This window comes from Hemicordylus capensis, chromosome 14 (assembly GCF_027244095.1).
Source record: "Hemicordylus capensis ecotype Gifberg chromosome 14, rHemCap1.1.pri, whole genome shotgun sequence".
Lineage (NCBI taxonomy): Eukaryota > Metazoa > Chordata > Lepidosauria > Squamata > Cordylidae > Hemicordylus > Hemicordylus capensis.
This window is the reverse complement of record NC_069670.1, coordinates 8505908-8524925: the sequence shown is the minus strand read 5'-3', so window position 1 is coordinate 8524925 and position 19018 is coordinate 8505908. Positions and strand designations below refer to the sequence as shown.

The following is a 19018-nucleotide window of genomic DNA, read 5'->3' as shown; positions in this document are numbered from 1 at the left end:
CCAGAGGGAGCAGAGCTGGAGCCAAGGGCCACTTAGCATTCCAGGCAGCAGGGACAGCTCCTTCCAGGGAGACGCGGCAATAGGCTTGGCCAGGGCCGAATGGGTCCCCCCCTTCCTCCCCCCACCCCGCCGAGGCCACATTCTCCTTCCAGGACAGAGGAGCCTTCGCCCCAAGCAGCACGTGGGGGAGGAGGAGGGAAGGGCACCCGGAGGGCTGCTGCAGGGAAACGGGCCCCTCGGTGTCCACAGGCAGGCACACCAGGAGGAGAGGCTTTGCCTCACAAAGCTGGGCCCATCCACTCCTCTTAGCTTCCAGGCAGCCATGATAAAACTGCCCCCCCCCGCATCACACATCCACGCGTGCACACACCCCACTGCCACCGGTGCCAAAGCCTGGCAATCCCTCTCAATCCAAACACACACACACACCCGGGCAGCAAGAGGATATGTGACTGTTGCAAAGCGTGCACACGACACGTGTGTGTTTTGGGGTGCTTAGAAGGGTTAGAAAATCCGTGCCCCGATCATGGTCATGGGAAGGATTTGCTTTAGGCCTCCAGCGTCAGAGGTCTGAGTTCTGCTGATATCCAGAAGCCACATCAACTCAAGTTTTGCTCAAGCAGGACACAGATGTGACCGTAGCCTCGTGTTTATTCCGACATAATCAGGGGAAATGCAAGTTGCTGGTGGAAGGCAGAACACAGCTCTGCACCCCAAAGAAGGAAAGGAACCCGTCATGTCCCAAGAGACTCCTGAGAGGCCGGCCAGCCAGCCAAAGCCTGACCTTGTGGGACCAACCCAGCCCAGATGGACCCTTGGAGGACTTTCCAACATGCTGAATAAGGGGGTCTTTCCACCCCAGTCTTCAGAGGTGGGGTGATCCAGAGAAGATTATGCCAAGAAGATGCCAAATGGTCTCTGGAGAGCCAACGCACATCTCTGGCCACATGCTCCGTTTCCTCTACCAGCCCACTTCAGAAGTAGCCCCGGGGTCTGTGGAAGAGTTACGGAGGTAGATGGCAAGGACTCTTGTGGTCCCCCCACTGTCAGGGACAGACCACCCTCTGGTTCCGTTTGGATTTAAAGCCACAACTCCACTCTGCAGGGGTGAAGGACCTATTGGGATGGTCAGTCTGCCCAAGAAGGTCATCGGACCCAACAGGATTCCAAGAAGCCGCGGGAGGTTTTAGGGTTGGCTCTGCTGGCCATTCTGGCGATGCCTTCCCCTGGGACAGATGTGGAACCTCCACCCACTAGAGCGGCTGATACTATCACTCCTGAGTCTCCTCTACCACCCCACTTCAGAAGTGGAAGAGTTACGGGAGAGGGAGCAGCAAGATAGATGACTAGAGAGAGGCACACTTGGAGCAATACGGGACTTGAATCCTACAGACGCTGAGCCGTCGTTTTCTGCACTCACTGTGCCGGCAAGCTCACGTCCAGCTGAGTGGTCCAGGGCTGTCAGAGGGCTAGGACATGCCTCCTCCACTTGAATTTGAATTTGGAGCCATCAGCGACCCACTGTGGTGCTTTTAATGAGTTTCTTGGCGGATAAAATCTCTCCTATCCGGGCCAGGCTGGATACCACCTTTACTGCAGAAGCTACTGTGGAGGTGTCCAGAACGTCTCTTACATGATTAGATTGGATCAGTTCCAGCTTGTAACTCCTGAGGTCATGGACAAGCTGCTTTGGACAGTGCACCCTCCCGCCTGTTCTCTTGACCCCCTGCCCAAGACAGCTTACACTCCCTGATATAGAGATGCTTGGGAAGAGTCTGGTCAATGTAACAACTGCTTCTCTGAGGGAGGACAGGATGCCTGCCTGTCTTAAGGAGGTTATTAGTAGACCCTTCAAAGACACCTGCATTGGATCCCGCAGAGCTAGGTGAGGACAGGTCCTTCTCCAGCCTCCCTCCCATGACCATGACTGGGCAAGGAGTTCGAGAGGGTGGCGGCCTCCCAGCTCCAGGCTGTCTGGGGGAAGACAGATTACCTGGTCGGATTTCAAGTCAGCTTTCGGGAGGGCTGCGAGGTGGAAATTGCCTTGGTCGGCTTGATGGGTGATTTCCAATTAGGAACTGATAGGACCTTGTAGAACTGGGAAAGGTGCAGAAGAGGGCAACCCAGATGATCGGGGGCCTGGAGCACCTTCCTTAAGAGGCAAGGCTACAGCATCTGGGGCTCTTGAGTTTGGAAAAGAGGCAACTACGAGGAGGAGACATGGTAAAGTTTTATAAAATTCTGCATGGAGTAGAGAGAGTGGACAGAGAGCTTTTCTCCCCCTCTCTCAGCACTAGAACCTGGGGTCATCCCATGAAACTGAAGTCTAGGAAATGTAGGACTGACAGAGGAAGTACTTTTTCACACAGCGTGTAATTCATCTATTGAATTCCTTGCCATGGGATGAGGTGGTGGCCACTAGCTTGGATGGCTTTAAAAGGGGCTTAGACAAATTCATGGAGGACAGGTCTATCAACGGCTACTAGTCTGGTGGCTGTGGGCCACCTCCAGCCTCAGAGGCAAGATGCCTCTAAGTACCAGTTGCAGGGGAGCTGGAGAGGGGGCACGCCCTCAACCCTTGCCTGTGGGCTTCCTAGAGGCATCTGGTGGGACACTTTGCAATCACAGCTTGTTTCTAGGTGCCTGCAGGTAAGAGTAGGACTCTCCTTGGGAGGGAGTTGTTCCATGACTGGGGGGGGGGGTGCAAACACAGAGAAGGCCCCGTTCCACAGGCAGGACATTCATGTCTCAGCAGGCTTCAGCATGAAGAGCAAGTCCCTCCCCAAAGGTCTTCCTAAGGAGATAGGAATGGAGAAAGCTGCCATATTCTGAGTCAGACCCTTGGTCCATCTAGCTCAGGATTGTCAATGGCTTCTCCAAGGCTGCAGGCAGGAGTCTCTCTCAGCCCTATCTTGGAGATGCCGCCAGGGAGGGGACTGGGAACCTGTTGATGCTCTTCCCAGAGCAGCTGCTCCATCCCCTGAGGGGAGATCTGGGGCCCAAGGAGGGCTCCAAAGGGGATCACTGGTAGGACTGCAGATTGCAGCGTCTGGAGACAAGGAAGGCAGTAGCCCACATCCAAGCCAGCCAGCTCACACTTCTGAAAGTTAATCTGAGCTGAGAAGCAAGCAGGGCCCGACCCAAAGCCTTTCAGATGGATCCACTCCTTTCTCTTTTCTGGAAAGTTACCAGCAGCAGCAGCAGCACTCCAGCCGGAACAGCTTCGCGAAGTGCCAGGCCTTTCCATCGGCCTGACTGCAGCAGAGCCTTTCCATGCAGAGCCTTTCGCTCCTGACCCAGGACAAGCCAGACCCGCGGACTCCAGCGGGGCCTCCTTCGAGGAACACCAGAGGCGGCTGCCGCTCGCGGGTCGGGCAAGCTGGGTGCGGGTCCCGCTTCTTCTGCGAGGGCTTCATCCCGGCTCCAGCGGCGGCCGGACGACCCCGGCCCAGAAGCCTCGTCGTGCTTCGTTTTAACCGCCACCCCCGGACGGAGGGATTGGCGGGACAGGAGAGAAATGCGCGTGAGGAGGACAATGGCGCTGCGCCCCCCTGACAGTAAGAGATGCCGCCTCCGCCCCCTCGCAAGGGCCCCGCCAGCGATGAAGAAGCGGCAGCAGCGGCGACTCCTCATTCGCCCGCCAAGTTGGTGCATTGCTCCCCCCGCCCGCTGCCTCTGCAGGGCTCCTCTGTCCGCGGCAAAAAGGGGGCGTGTGTGCGCGTCCAGAGTGCCGGAGGAGGGGGACGCCAGAGGCTGAGCCCCTCTCCTTCCAGGGGGCGGAGGGGCGGGCGGGGGAGTCGCGCCCTCTCCTCTCCTCTCCTCTCCTCTCCTCTCCTCTCCCTCGGGGCATCCGGCCGCAGCAGCAGCAGCACCAGGCGGCGGCGGCAGCGGGAGAGCGCGCAGCGTCCTGGCGGGGCTCAGCTTGGCGGCCGCCGGCTCCCTCCCTCCCTCCCTCTGGGAGAAGCCGAAGGAGAAGCAGAAGAGCTGCTGCTGCTGCTGCTGCTGCGGGCTTCGCTCCTCCATCCCCGCAGCGTCCCGCTCACTCACTGCAGCACCAGCAGCCGCCGCCGCCGCCAGCCCGCCTGCTCCGAGAGGCAGGAAAAGTTCTCGCTCCTCGCATCGCCGCCACCAGCAGCCCAGCCGGCCCGCAAGGCAAGCCTCCCCGAGGGGGATCTGGGGGGCGGCGGCGGCAGCAGCAGCGGAGCCCTCCACAACCACAAGCCCCCCGGCGCTGGGCGGCAGCCCCCTGCCTCCTCCAGAAGCCGCCCGGTGAGTAGCAGCCTCCGCCGCAGCCGAGCCCGGCTCTGCGTCTCTCCTCCGCGCCCCCGTCCTCCCCCTTGACCGAGGCGAGGCGAGCGAGCCCGCGTGGCGAAGGGATGCTCGTCTGGCTGGCCGGGGCCAGTGAGTAGAGCAGACGAGGAGGGTCCTCCGGGAATGCGGAGGGAGGGATTGCGCGTCCCGAGTGACAAGCGGCCACTTGGATGGTGGCGGCGGGGATGATGAGACGGCAAGTAAAAAGCACTAACTCCCCAACCCTCCTTAATTTTAATTTTATTTTTTTAAAGCCATGCCTTGATTACTGCTACCTCGCATGTGAGGCTGCGGGTCCCGCGGCGGGGCGGGGGTGGGTTTCCATGGGGGTCAAGAAGATCGGGTCTGGGGCTTCCTTTGTACAGTGATCTATTGCGGTGCGCGGGCGGGGGGACGACGGCGGGGGGGTCCAAATGAAGCGGGGAGGCCACTGCAAACCATGCCGTCATGCGCTGCCTGGGGTTGCAGTTCTGGTGGCTTGCAGACCAGAAGCCTGCTAAAGGGCATAACCTTGATTCCGGAGGAGGATTGTAAGGACTTCGATGCCTTCTCAAAAACCAGGGCAGCGCGCACCTTTGGCATCCTTTCAGGGGCCCAGTCAGCACCCCCCCCCCCGCAACAAATTTCTACCTCCCTGAAGTAGAAAAAGAGTTTGGTGGTCCTGGCAGAAGGTCTCTCACTGGCGTCTGGCGGGATCAGAACTCGAGGCACCAGAGCCTCCTTCTGGAAACTCCAAGGCAGGGCATGCAGAGGATGAGGGCTCTCCAGTCTTCTCCTCTCAGGCACCTGGTAGACTGCCTCAGAACATGGAGGCTCCATTCAATCACCTTGTGCTGAAACCCCTCCCTCTGAAATCCGTAGGACTTAAAAAGTGTGAATGGCTGGATGTTGCGCGCGCTCTCTCTCTATGAATGAGATTGATTTCAAGGCAGCAGTATGAAATACCAACTGGAAAGTCAATAGGTTTTATAGCTTTGCTCCCCACCCCAACCCCTCGAATCCAGCAGTATATTTAATTAGAAACGCTGGGGGGGGGGGATTCAGGTTAGGGAAAGTTGCTTGGTCCTTTTATTTTCATGTTCTCCTTCTTGAACGCAGGGATCTGAATACAGACCCCGTCCAACAGTGGAGTCACCAATACAATAATGCTTGGATTTAGCCCCCACCCCTGCCCGCCCACTGACCACTGGAAGCAAGAACTGTGAGGGGAAAGCATCACTCCCTGGAAGTGTAGCCCACCGGCTGCAGGCTGGCCGAATCGAGGCCGGTCTTCCTCTCTGCCATCACTGGGAGGCAGAGTGGGTCAGTGGGTGGGGGCGCTGTCCTGGGGTGACCCAGTTCTAACCAGCCACTTGGCTGTGGACTTCCTGGGTGACTGAGGGCGAGTGGCAATCCCCCCTCCACCGCAGAGCGCCTCTCTGTGAAAGAAGAGCAGGAGCCTACCCCGCAGGGCTGCTGTGTGCAGCTGAAGGGAGCACAGGCTCTCAACTGGCACACAGCATGGGAGAGAAATGGGGTGACTCTGATAGGAATGGCCCGATACAGCCACACAGAAGCCAGGACAAAATTGCCACCCTGCGGTTCCCCCCCCCCTTAATATCTTATCCATTGTACAGATGCAGCCAGTCCAAGGGCTTCTCAATAGCTGCAGGCATGAGGGTCTCTCTGGACAGCAAGTGGTGGGGCGCAAAGGGCGGGGGGGGGTCTGCTTGTCGTTCCTCAGCAGGGCATCATTGGGCTGGCCAGCCTTGAAAGCTTTCATCGGGTCCAGAGAGGCCATTCTTCTTCACCATGCTGGCCAAATGGAACTTCCGTGTCCAGGGGCAGTCCACCTCCGAAGATGATAGGGCCACTGAACTTGGAAGGGACCTTGGGGGCCTTTTGGTCCAACCTCCCACTCAGTGGAGGAAACCCCTCCTGCATCCCGGACAGGTGGACCTCCAGGCCCAGCCTCTGTCCGAAAACCTCCAGCCAAGGAGAGTCTACCACTGCATGAGGCAGGCAGTTCCCCTGTCAAAAGAAACTCTTCCAGTCAGGAAGTTCCTCCCAATGTCCAGCCTGGACTTGCTGCTTCTTCCTCGTAATTTCAACTCTAAGGTGGTCCTAGTCCGGCCCTCAGAAGCAACAGGGAACCCGTCTGGCCCGGCCCTCCTTCTGTGCGGAGGGCGGTTCTGACTTCACTCCTTGGTCTCCTCTTCTCCAGGCGCAACACAGCCAACTTCTTCCTCCATTCCGCCCAGGGCTGGCTTTCCTGACCCCTTGGTTGAGTTTCTCAGTGCCCCCCTTAAGATGCAACGTCCAGAACTGGACACAGTTTCCCAGGTGAGGTCTGTGTCCAGCTCAGGAGAGAGTGGGGCGAGGTCAGTGTGGCCCAAGGGGGGGGGCATTTGCAGCATCCCATCTCGGGGGTCCCTCCCATGCGTCCTGCCCCCAAGCCAGGCCCACTGCCCACCCCCCCATCCTCTCCATGTGCATTGGTGGTTTCTTACCCCAATGCAGGACTTTGCAGTTTTCTCTGCTCAACTTCATCTCATTGGTTTTAGCTCCATGGCTGGGCTAAGCGCCGTCCAAAGGCGTTTGCCAGCCGAGCTCCATTTGGATTTCGGTTCTGTCTTCTAAGAGGCGTTGACTATCCCCTCCAGCTTCCCTTAAGGAGGGTGTGGCTGCGTCATATTTGAGAAGCCCCCCCCCCCGAACATAACTTGTGGGTCCCAGGATGGGGGGTGGAGGAGGGGCGCCCCACTTGATCCTTCCCTCCATGATGACAAAGAGCCATTGACCTCCAGCAAGGGTTGTGTTGGGTGTGGGAAGGAGCCCGCAGGGGAGGGACTTTCCAGGCAGGGGGAGGACAGGGCTGTAGCTCAGTGCTAGGAGCCCTGCTTTTGCATGCAGGGGGTCCCAGTTCCAGCCCCTGCAGCATCTCCAGGTAGGGCTGGGAAAGACCCCTGAGCCTGAAGCCTGGGAGAAGCCGCTGCTGCCTGGCCCGAGCGAGGGGTGACCCAGGGCCACAGGCGGGACTCTGCTAGAGCCAAAAAGGCAAGTGGCCAACGCCAGAGCAGCCCTGCTGGAGTCGAGGGTAAGATCCAGCAGCCGGGCTGCTCCGACGTTGGCAACTTCCTTGGGGCCTCCTGGGCACTTCCCAGACTACCCGGGTCCAATGCTTCGGCTGGGCATGATCGTCTTGAAAATGACCCCCAGAATCTCACAGTCCTGCAAGGGATAAAGAGAGACGGCTCCCTTTTTGCGACGCTCATGCAACATGGGGGTGCTAGAACGCAAAGACAGAACCCGAATCCCTGCCCTGGAGGGTGCTCAGAGGGGTGGGCCAGGAGGGGCTGCCTCTGGTCTCCATGCACAGACGGGGGCTTTGCAGGCAGGCCCTGCCGGAGTCGGGTCTGAGCCCACCCTGGTGGTGGGACAGGCGTTCTCCAAATACGGGAACCTGCCCCCCCCCACAGCAGGCACCGGGAGGCGTGTGTAGTGGCCTGAAGACGGCCCACAGGCCAAAGCTCCCTCTGTCAGGGCAACAGGCAGTCTTGTGGGCGTTGCCTGCACTTGTAAGTCCGGAAGAAATGGCTTCCTGGCTGGGGGGCCAAGTGGGGCTCAGCAGGGCAGGCTCCCAAGCCGAGGAGGCCCCCGGACAAAGGCCTCCCGAGGAAGGAGCCGGATTCAGCAGAGAGAGAGAGACGCCTTTCACTCCAGCCTGCCTTCAGGGAGCTGGCTTTGGGCCAGACCCCTTTTCTCCTCCTCCTCCACCACCGAGGGGACATTTCAGTCCTCAAATGCTTTGGAAGAAGCCAAGCAGCCCCGAGGGGGGTGGGGAACAGAGAGGAAACAAGCCCATTCACAGCTCCTTCCAATTAAGTGGCACCAGAAACGTTAAATGCCGATGGGGGAGGGAACTCCCATCAACAGAGCCATGACAGCTGAATGGAACCTCCATGTTCAAAGGCAGTCTACCCTTCAGTTCCAGTTGCTCAGTGGGGGGGGCAAACCGTGTGTGTGTGTGTGTGTGTGTGTGTGTGTGTGTGTGTGTGTGTGTGTTTCCTTCACGCCTCTGACTGGGAGTAGGTTGGTCACTGCTGGAAACAGGATGCCCGACGCCCTCTGATCTCATCTCTCTCACTTTCCTGGATCGCCTCCCTCTCAAATTCTTGCTGGTCAGATTCTTGGGAGAGAGTCGGTTGGTTCCAACCCAGCCACAAGGTAGCCACATTTGCCTCCCGTTGCAGCATCTGGGCCCCGTTGGCCATGAGCTCCGTGGGACTAGTCCAGGCGTCACTCCCTTTGGGTGGGCTGGGCACAGATGGGGGCCGAGGAGGGGGTGGCTCCTTGCCTTCTCTCTGCTTCGGAAGGACAGCGTTGCTGCTTCCTCAAGATAGTCCTGATGGTTGCCAAGATAACCTGACCCATGATGCCTAGGAAGACCCAAGCAGCCAGGCCAGTCCTTGGGGGAGCTGAGGCAGATTCCCCCCCCCCGGAAACTGTTGCTGGAGGGGCCGCAGGAAGAGGAGGAGGGGGGAGGAGGGCCTGCCTGCCTTGGGGCTGCTGCTGCTCCCGCCCTCCTCCTCCTCCTCCTCCTCCTCCTCCTCCTCCTCCTCCTCCTCCTCCTCCTCCTCCTCCTCCTCCTCCTCCTCCTCGCTTTTCAGCCTCCTGGGACCTAAGTGTGGTGCCAAAGGAGGCAGCAAGCCACACTCCTGGGGGGGGGCGAGGGGGGGCAGGGCTGGACCAAGACACTCCCCAGTGACACTGTGGTGGGGTTCAGTCTGCAAGAAGGTGCCCCCCAGGGGGGGGGCTTTCCAGATGACGCGCTACTACCACAGTGTCACTCCTGCCCGTTCAGGGTGCTTCTGTGTTCGGCCATCACAGCCCCTGCACGGTCAGCAAGGGCCTTCTTTCGGATTGGACCCTCGTGCTCCAGTCCTACCAAACCCCCCCCGCCGGGCCGGGCCGGGCGGAAGAGGCCAGCAACGCGCAGGGCCATTCGATGGTTCTGCAGCAGGGCGAGAGGGGTCCCAGTGAGTCAGGCGGCAGCCGGAGCGAGCCTGCGTGTGGAGGTGGCCAGGTGGGAGGGCGCCAGGGGAGGGGGGCATGGCGCGTTGGGAGAGGCGCTCCTGGCCCCAGGGGGCTCCGTGGGCAAGAGCTCCAAAGAGACCCCCCTCCCCGGGCAGCGGCTCAAGTTGGCCTGGCTGCAGCTGCCCAGCCGCCTCGGAACCAAGGCCAGGGTCGGCTTGCTCAAGAGCAGCAGGACAGAACGTGCACACACGTGTGCTCACGCATGCGAGGCACAGGCAGGGCCCGTGCAGGGGGCGGGGAGGGGCGGGGAGGTGGCCCCAGATCCGTCAGCGCGTGTCCAAGCCCTGCCCGAGCCCGTCACCACCAGGGTGCCCCTTGGAAAGTTGCAGGTCACTCCTCCGATGCCCACAGACACCCAGAGATGGCCCCACCACATCCGCCCTTTTCAGCCGCTGCCAAGTCCTCCTTCCTGCCGCCTCTCCATTTCCTGGGCATTTCTGGGCCCCCCCCCTGGCCCGCCCCTCCCTCAGAGCCAGCCCAAGACCAGCCTTTGCCAGGGGCTGCCGCTTTGTTTCAAGGCTGGCCGGGGGACCTCGGTGTCCTGTGATGACAACCCCCCCCCAGCACTGAGCGCCCTCTAATTTTTTCCTCCGGTGTGCGGAATGAGTTTTGTTCTGGGCGGCAGGATCAAGGCTGTGTGCGCGCACACCATGTGTGTTCCCAGCGAGGCAGTCCTGATTCAGCCGGAGTGGGATCGAAAATCAACTGCGCGGACATTAAAAAACCACTTCTGTGCACCTTCGAGGGAACACTGCCCCCCCTCCCCGCCCCAGTTTTCTTCCCCAGACTGCAGACCCAGCTGTGGGTGGGGAAGGCCTCTTGCTGGAGCTGGGAGCTGCTGGCCCCAAGGGGGATGGCTTCTTTCCTCTAGTGCCCCCCAGGCTGGACTTAGGGGCAGGCCGCTACCTGGAGGGCAAACTCTGCTTCTCAGGACTGAAAAGCTTTGCTAAGGCGAGAGGGAACTGGCTGGCTGGCTGGCTTTCCTTTAGAGACACGGTGTGGACAGGGAGGGGTTTCCCCCTCTCTGCATGTGGACAGCCCCCCTCCACCCCGCAGGTGCTGAGGCTAGTAGACCTGCAAGGGCGGCTACAGGCTTGCTAGTTGCGCCCTTCTGTTTTCTAGCGTTTTGCCACCTAAACGGCCCACTTGGGCTTTAAGTAGGGGGCTGGGTGTGTGTGCAGCATTATCCAGTGGCCCCTGCAGAGTAGAGGACGCTGCCTCCAGCCGGGTGGGGCAGAGTCTCTCCCCCCCCCCCGTGTGCTGCAGAGGGGGGGCTGCAGCTCCCCAAGGGAGGGCCTGGGGAACAGGGAGGCCCTGGCCAGCAGGGGGTCCCCTGCACTCCTGGGGGGTCGGCTGTGCCTGCACCAGGGCTGCCAGCAGGGTCACCCCCCCACACCCCTTGGCTCATCCCCCGAAGCACCCCTGGCTGGGGGGTGAGGCTCCTCCTTGGAGGGCCGCCAGGCCTGGGATGCAAGGCAGCCTGATGCTGACTCACGCTGCAGCTGCCGCAAAAGCCGCCGGCCGGCCAGCCGAGGCTCCTGCTGCGAGTTCCTCAAGAGAGCCCCCCCCGGAAGAGAGGCCTTCCCCCTTCCCCACACGCTGCTGACAGGGCACCTTTGGGAGCTGGGCTGACTAGCCCTGGCCGAGAGACTGCGGGCGGGGCGGGGGGGATTCTGAGTGGGGGAGAAGCAGCAAGCCTCCGTCCAGGATGGGTTCCAAGAACCCGGGGGGCCCAGCTCCTGAGGGCCCCCAGCTCCACCCCTTCCCACTTGCCTCATGATATCTCCCTCACTCCCCAGGAGAAAAGGCTGGTCCGGTGGGAGGGAGGAGGGATAGCTGGCGGGTGGAACTAATTCCAGTACGAACCACAGTGGGGCAGAAGAGAGCAGAGAAGGCCGGGGGGGGGGGGGCGGTGGCAGGGGCCGGACCGACAGGCACAGCTGGCTTCTTCCCCAGGGCACAGCGGCAAGGTGAGGGGAAGAGGAGACCCGGGAGCCTGCAGCACCACCAGCCACTGAGCATCCTTGCCATGCGGTGGAAGAAGGAGGCTGAAGCCGGGATTCTTGTCAGAAGTGCTGCTGGGAGATCCTGTGGTGAAGAAGCCATGGATAGGCCAGTCCTCCATGAGTGAGTCCAAGCCATGCAAGCTGGTGGCCCTCACCACGTCCCGTGGCTGGCTGGGAAGCCCCTCAGTTGTGTGCGGTGTGGAGAAGTGCCTCTTCCGGTCAGTCCTAAATGTCCTGGCAGTGAGTGTGGTCCTGGGATGGCGGCCCCTGGCTCTGGCTCTGTGGGCGGAGAGGGAGAACCGTCTCCCTAAGCCCCTGATTCATGAAGCCAGCCAGCAGAGAGGCCAGCAAGGCAGCTGGTGCCGGACCGTGCACAGAGGAGCCGGTTGCTTTGACCGTGGGAGGCCAGAGGAGGAGGGTGGGAAGAGAGCTGGCCGCCAGCCAGGGCCAAGGCCAAGAAGAAGAAGAAGAAGAAGCCGTAAAGATTTGTGATTTGGAAGGAGACAAAGGCTGCTGGCGGTGGGGAGGGAAGGCCGCTCTTTGTGCGCTGGGAAATTCAGAGCGAGGCGGGGAAGAAAAGGCCCTTTGGTCAGTCTCCAGCATTCCCCGGGAAGAAGAGCAAAGGCCCTGGTGCCTGCCTGGAATCTTAAGAGGCCCCTCTCTGTGCAGGGAAGCCTCCTCCTTCCTCTCCACTGCTGGCCTGCAGACAGCCCAGAGAGGCAGCCGCTTGCTGGGGGAAAGGGAGGCCTTGCTGAAGGGACGTGGTTACAGGGCTCTCGCCGGAGAGCTGGCCAGTCTGCCTGCGGTCGGTCGGTCGAGGAGGTCTCCGCCTCCGCCTCCGCGTTTCCGTGCCGCAGCAGCAGCAGCAGCAGCACACGACGGCCCGCTCTCTCTCAAGGTCTGCCCCGAAGTTGCCAAGGTTGCGGGCAGGTGTCTCTCCCAGCCCTCTTAGACCCTGCAGTGGGGTCAAGGGTGCTTCCACACTTCCTGTGTCGTGGCACCGCGGCCCCTACGCTGACATCAGGGTGCTGTTCCCATTGCCAAGGCCTCGTTTCGAATTTAATCGCTGTAAAACGTCCGCGTCCGGCATAAAAAGCTTGCTGTTTCCCCCCCCCCACCAAGTTGTTAGTTTTCGCAAGACTGCGCCCCCTGCTGGCAGCTTTGCTATATATGTTTTGAATGCGATTTGCCTGAACGGAAGCATTTTGCCGCTGTGGAGCAGCTAACCTGGAAGGCGTCCCTGGAGACGCTGCCAGGGATCGAACCGGAGACCTCCTGCAGGGCAAGCAGGGGCCCCTTCCCCCTCTCAGCCCTCTGCACCCTGAGCGGCCAGCAGACACAGCCGGCTCTGCTGCTCCTCCCCACAAACCCTAACCCAGCAGGCGCCCTCCTTCTCCATCCCCACCGGGCGCCGTGGGGCTCCCACCTCACAAGACTCAGCAGCCCCCACAAACCTGGGGGGTCTGAGCCTCTGGGGACCTGCCCCCCCAGCATGGAGGAGGTCTCTGTGTTTCTGCACTTGCTCCGACCTGCACCCTCAGAGTAGAGATGGGGCACTCCACTGCTCCCTCCCTGTGTGGGGCCCAGAAAGCCAAGCTCTCTTTGCTTAAGGTGCAGAAAAGGTCTTGGCTTATTATTCGGAGCCAGGCAGGACCCAGAGTCTGCCCGTCTCCCGTTGCTCCCCTGATGAAGCCATTTGGCCTGGGGCCTTCACACAAAGGCCAGGGGTCCCTCCCCCTGCTATGGCCCTGGTCCAAACCAGCCCCCTCCCAAAAGACACCTGCGTAGAGAGGAGAGCTGGTCTGGGGGCAGCAAGCAGGACTTGTCCCCTTAGCTAAACAGGGTCTGCCCTGGTTGCATTTGAATGGAAGACTCGATGTGTGAGCACTGCAAGATCTTCCCCTTATGGGGTAATGGGGCCCCTCTGGGAAGAGCCTCTAGGCTCCAAGTTCCCTCCCTGGCAGCATCTCCAAGATCAGGCTGAGAGAGATTCCTGCCTGCAACCTTGGAGAAGCCGCTGCCAGTCTGTGAAGACAATCCTGAGCTAGGTGGACCCAGGGTCTGACTCTGTTCCTCTGTCCTGGCTGGTTGCCTTTTTTCCTCCTCTCTGCAGCAGGAAACAAGGGCCCTTGTAAGGCAGGGCTCGGCCAGCTTGGCTCTCCAGCTGTTGTTCAGCTACAACCCCTGCGGATGATGGGAGTTGTAGTTCAACAACATTGGGAGGGCCAAGTTTGCCCAGCCCTGATGGGTGAGTTCCAGATGTCCAGAAGCTCACAGAGAACTGCATTTAGCCCCCAATCGCTTTCTGTTCGGCCTGCATCTGGATCTGCCTCCTGTCATGTACTTTAGGCGCTGGGGCAAGACGATCTTTGCAAATGCCAAAGGTGCTGATGGGAAGAGCTGGGCGCAAGCTTTTTTTAAACAGAAAGTTCTAGGACATCCTGTTAAATGGAGCGCGGAAGAGCAGAGCTGTCGTGCAGAAACGCTTCAGACAGTCTCTAAAGAAAGGTCATGGCAGCGGAGGAGACACTGGTCTGCCCAGACGGGGGGGGTGGAGGGGGGGCGAAGGGAGGAAGAGACTGTGCCAGCAAAAGGTCTCCTCCCGGTTGGCATTTTCTCTTGATAGCGGTTGATTTGCAAACAAGACTCCAATGATCTCCTGCCAGCGAGCTTGGCTCCGCTGTGGAGCATTTGGCTCCTCGGACTGAGCGCCATGCAGCGCCCCGGAGGAGTGGGCCAAGTGCTGGGACCTCCCTTGGCCCCAGCCCACGAGTGGGACCCAGTGCCAAGAGCCCTGCACCCAGGGGAGGAGCCCAGTGGGAAAGGGGTGGAGCCGAGAGACAGGGGCGGGGCCAAGGCGTGAAGGGGCGGGGCCAACAGGGACCGCGCCGCCTGGAGGGGGGCACATTTCCCAACAGCAGGCAAATGGATCCATGCCTGGTGCCGGCCGATGCAGCTCACTTAGGCAATCTCGAGGGCAGCTGCTGCTGCCCCAGAAGGACCGACGATGAATCCCAAGAGTATCACTCCACTACTTCAGAACATCGGAGCAGCCCTGCCGGGTCAGGCCAGCCTCCATCTAGGCCAGCCTCCGGTCTCCCCCAGTGGCCCACCAGATGCCGCTGGAAGCCACAGGCAGGAGTTGGAAGGGGCCGGCCCAATCTCTCCTGCGGTGTCTGCTCCCCTGCGACTGGGACTCAGAGGCATCCTGCCTTGGAGGCTGGAGGTGGCCTGCAGCCCTCCGACTAGTAGCCGTGGATAGACCTCTCTCTCCTCCATGAAGTTGTCCAAACTTCCCTACTTATTTGTTATTTCTTTGTTGCATTTATACATACACAAGACTCCCAAGGTGGTTTACAATTCTTCAGACACCAAAGACAGCAAAATACGTGTCACAAAGGCTAAAAACGTCGCCTCTCCGGCCTGGTCAATGTCACTAGCAGAAGTAGAGGTTTCCCGGCAGCCGCAGTTGGCGTGTCCAGGCAGATTCAGAAGCCCTCTGACGTTCCTGCAGGCGGTTCTCTGGAGGGGGGAGCTGTCTATCCTTGAGGGGGGGAGCCCAGCTCTAGGATGGGGGGGCGGCTTGGGAAGGGAGTATCAGCAGCACCTTGGACCTGGGCCTGGAAACACACACCTCGCCCCCCCCCCGCCCCGAGCATGCCCACACAGATGCTGCACGACTTGGCCAGCCTGGAAGGCGTGTGGAACAGAAACCCACATGATGGTCCAACCTTTCTCCCCCCCGCCCCCCCCCCCGCCGGGCTGGCCATTCCCTTTCACTCCTCAGTGGCACAGGGCACTCCAGACAGTTCTTCACTTCTCCTCTGAGGCATGTGGCAGTGTGTGTGGGGCCTGCAATGCCGCCATTGCTCTGACTCTTCTCCGTCCCCCCCCCCTCCCTAACAGGAACCAGAATGGCCCACCTGCTTCTGGCGTTCTCTGCCTTGGCCCAGGTGCTTTCCGCAGGGGCCTTCCGTTTCTCCAGAGAAAGCACAGGTAAGGCAGCGGGCGGGGGGTAGATATTCTGCACAAGCTGCAGGTCACGGGGGGGGGATGGCACACACACTTCTGGGGGGGGCTATTGAGCAGCGGGCACTGGTCTGCTCAAAGGGCCTCTCTGTGGTCCAAGGAGTCCCTGTTCTGGAAGGGGGATCCAACCCAGTGGCTCAGCCTGCCCTCGGGCTCCCAGGTGACCTTGGACCCATTCACATGCTACGTCCAACACTCATACGACGAGTGTACCGTTTACACAGGTACAGCCGTCCCCGCGTTATGCTGAATGCAGGTGTGGAGGTACGCTTCCTAGCTGTACGTGCATTTGAGGGGCCTGTATCCAGGCCCACTTTGGAAATGAGCACAGGGAGCGTCATTCACACAGGTGCGAGTTTCTAGACCTCTGTGAGTTGGTGCGGCGTCATGTCTGAATGGGGATCTTCTCTGCTTGCTTCTCCCCCCACCAGACGACTTCAAGGCCCTTCGGGTCTCCATCCCCAAACACCCTCCAGTCCGGGCCGTGCTGGCCGGCAGCCTCACCCTCCCCTGCCACATGACCTACCTGCGCCCCCTGCCCACGGCTGGGGCGGTGGGGCGGCGGGCCGTCCAGGGGGCGCCCCGGGTGAAGTGGACCTTCCTGGCGGAGGGCGGCCGGGAAGCGGAGATCCTGGTGGCCCGGGGCCTGAAGGTGAAGGTGAGCGAGGGCTACCGCGACCGGGTCTCCCTCCCCTTCTACCCGGAGTCGCCGACGGACGCCACCTTGCTGCTGAACCACCTGCGCTCCAACGACTCCGGGGTCTACCGCTGCGACGTCCAGCACGGGATCGAGGACGGGCATGACCTGCTGGAGGTCAAGGTGAAAGGTAAGGCCTTTGGGGGCGGGGGGTGCAAATCCCGGCCCCACATCAAGGGCCCCACTCAGCACACGCGCAGGCCCAGCCACCCTGGGGAGGAGCCAGGGGTGGGGTGGGGTGGGGTGGGGGGCGGGCTCTGCATGGGAAGGCCCCTGGCCGGGAGGGAGGGGGCAGGCAGGTGGGCCCCCCCATGCTTCCTGCCTGGCTTCCCTCCTGCGCTGGCTGATTGGGTTAGGGTTAGGGTTAGGGTGGACTAATTCACGCATTGCTTAAGCAATCAATCCATGACTGACTTCCTCAGAACATGAAAGAGGTGCTTGCCCCTGCTCAGCCCAGGGGGCCCGTTTCCTCCTCGCTGTCACATGATTAGCCCTCTTCCAATAAGCCTTGAAGTCGGCTCATTGCATTAAAACATCTGGCAAAGCATCTATACTGCTTTTCAGGCCCCCCCCCCCAAAAAAGCTGGTAGTTTACATGGCAAAAAGAATGGGAATCTGGTTCCCTGTTCTCCTCCTTATCTAAAAAGAAACACGGGGGAACCCTCCCACCCCCCGCCTCTGGAGGGGTGCTGGGCTGGATAGGGACAGTTGCTCCCCCTTGCTAAACAGGAAAAAAACCCCAGGCACGTAAAAGGTGCCCTTTTGCCCAGCTGGCCTGGCGGGGGGGCCCCCTCCAGACGGGCGTGATGGAGCCTCGAAGGGCCTCTCTCTCCTCCCTGCCTGCCCAGGAGTCGTCTTCCTTTACCGGGAAGGCTCCGCCCGGTATGCTTACACCTTTGCCAAGGCCCAGGAAGCCTGCGCCAGGATCGAGGCCGAGATCGCCACCCCCGAGCAGCTGTACGCCGCCTACCTCAGCGGGTACGAGCAGTGCGACGCGGGCTGGATCGCTGACCAAACCGTCAGGTAGGCGCGCGGGGCTCACTCCGGGGATGGGGTGTGTGTGTGGGGGGCTCCATAGGTGTCCTGGGGGATTCTGGGGTTCTCCTCCTTGAGTGTGTGCCAGGTGTCTTGTTGGAAGAACCAAAAGCCGCCTGGGTCAGGCTGCACCTGAGCAGCAGAAGAGATTGTGGAGGGGGGGCGGGAGGGGAGGGGGGAGCTGGAGAAGGGCTGAAGCCGCTCCCCCCAGCTTGGCATGCCGAAGGTCCCAGGCATCTCTGGGGCGGGGGTGGTGGTGCTGGGAAAGGCCTGCCTGGAAGCTGCTCCTCCTGGTCTTCTGAGCCCTGTGGGCCCCCCACCCCACTCCCGGCAGGTGCTGGAGAGGCGATGACTGCAAAATGGGTCTCTTGGGTGGGGTCAGGTGCCTCCTTGGCAAATCTCCTTCCGCCCCCCAGGGAGATCAGGATGGCGCCAAGCCACCAGCCAGCCTGCCTTTTCAGCACCCAGGACATGCTTTCCTTTGGCTTGAGCGTTTGGCTGAGGACAGGATTTCACCACCCTTCACCTGCACATTTTATCCTCTCTCTCTCTCTCTCTCTCTCTCTCTCTCTCTCTCTCTCTCTCTCTCTCTCTCACACACACACACACACACACACACACACACACACACACACACACATTTTCATACCTCCTGATATGTACATCTCTATTTCTTGTTGGCATCCTGGAAGGAGTCTGTTTATTTACTTGGCACGGTTATGATTCAATGTTATTGTTCAAGCGTTTTGCATTTTATGAGCCTGTCTTGAGAGTTCATTGAACGGAAAAGATCGGATGGGGGTATTGTAAATAGATACAGCTGCTGTCAAAAGTGAGCGCAGGAAGCAGGTATAACGTGGGGCCCAATCCACCAGCCACTTCTCCCATGGCAGGAGAGGAGATGTTGCTGGTGATCTGTGCTTGGCGGGATCTCGTGACTCTCTCTGTGGCCTCTGTGAGCCCAGCTCCCCCTTCATACTCTGTTGTGGGGCTGAACCCCTTTTTGGGGGGGAATCCTCCTGGGATACAGAGGACTTGGCCTTTCCGCTGAATCGGAAGGTGTGGGCCTGGCTTCTTCAGAGGAATGCTTCTTGGGATGAGCTTCCACTTTCTGGGATGGTGGCACTTTTATTGGCTAGTAAAAGTCCAAAGATTGCTACGTTGACGACGGTAAAAGCAGCATTAGGCCCTGAGGTGCGATGCATTTTCCCTCTCCTCGTATTCTCTGCTAGTGGTATGAAGGGAGGCCACGAGGCTCTCTTCCTTCCCTGCTGGAGTGAGGAGGGGCAGCATTTCCACTAGAAGACCGGCCCAGGCCCTGAGAAGGGGTCTGAGCTCACACGCTTCACTGTGGTTGGGGCAGGGGCAGGGGCAGGGCCGCCTGTGGGAGCCTCCGCTCGGGAGCCTCTCCCCTTTCACAAAAGAGAGGGTTGTTGCTCCAATCTCCCTTCCATTGGACAGAGAGGCCTGCCTGGCCCCCCAGCAAAAAGCAAGCCCCCTCCTCCTGCTGCTGCTGCTTCTCTTCCCCTCAGGTACCCCATCCAGACCCCCCGCGAAGCCTGCTACGGAGACATGGACGGGTACCCGGGAGTCCGCAACTATGGCGTGGTGGACCCGGGGGACACCTACGACGTCTATTGCTATGCTGAAGAACTGTATGGTAAGTCCCCCGGGCGGAAGGAGCCAGGGCAGGCTTCCTTGCCTACACAGGACGCTTGGGCCTGGCCTTGGGAAACGCAACGCTCCGCGTCTGCTTTGTGGGGCGGTCACCCACAGCAGGCCTCTCCCTCTTGCGACCCAACGCCCCCACCCCAGCCAGCCAGCCAGCCAGCCAGCCAGGGAGGTGCCTGCTCTCCCTGCTCAG

At 60.5% G+C, this 19018-nt stretch overlaps 1 protein-coding gene across 5 annotated transcripts in view; it reads left to right on the top strand.

Moving 5' to 3' along the window:
• The first annotated feature begins 4136 nt into the window (after positions 1 to 4136).
• The window catches only part of BCAN (brevican), a 29392-nt gene continuing 14510 nt past the window's right edge, over positions 4137 to 19018 (top strand). For 3 of the 5 annotated variants that reach the window (XM_053278546.1, XM_053278545.1, XM_053278541.1), the window contains exons 1-5: positions 4137 to 4269; positions 15300 to 15389; positions 15854 to 16249; positions 16968 to 17142; positions 18687 to 18814. In XM_053278546.1, the coding sequence (XP_053134521.1) occupies positions 15308 to 15389; positions 15854 to 16249; positions 16968 to 17142; positions 18687 to 18814 (781 nt within the window). In that variant the 5' untranslated portion in view covers positions 4137 to 4269; positions 15300 to 15307. Of the gene's footprint in view, positions 4270 to 4398; positions 4508 to 11330; positions 11612 to 15299; positions 15390 to 15853; positions 16250 to 16967; positions 17143 to 18686; positions 18815 to 19018 lie in introns of those variants that run through there. The other 2 variants (XM_053278544.1, XM_053278542.1) reach the window with 2 other exon arrangements.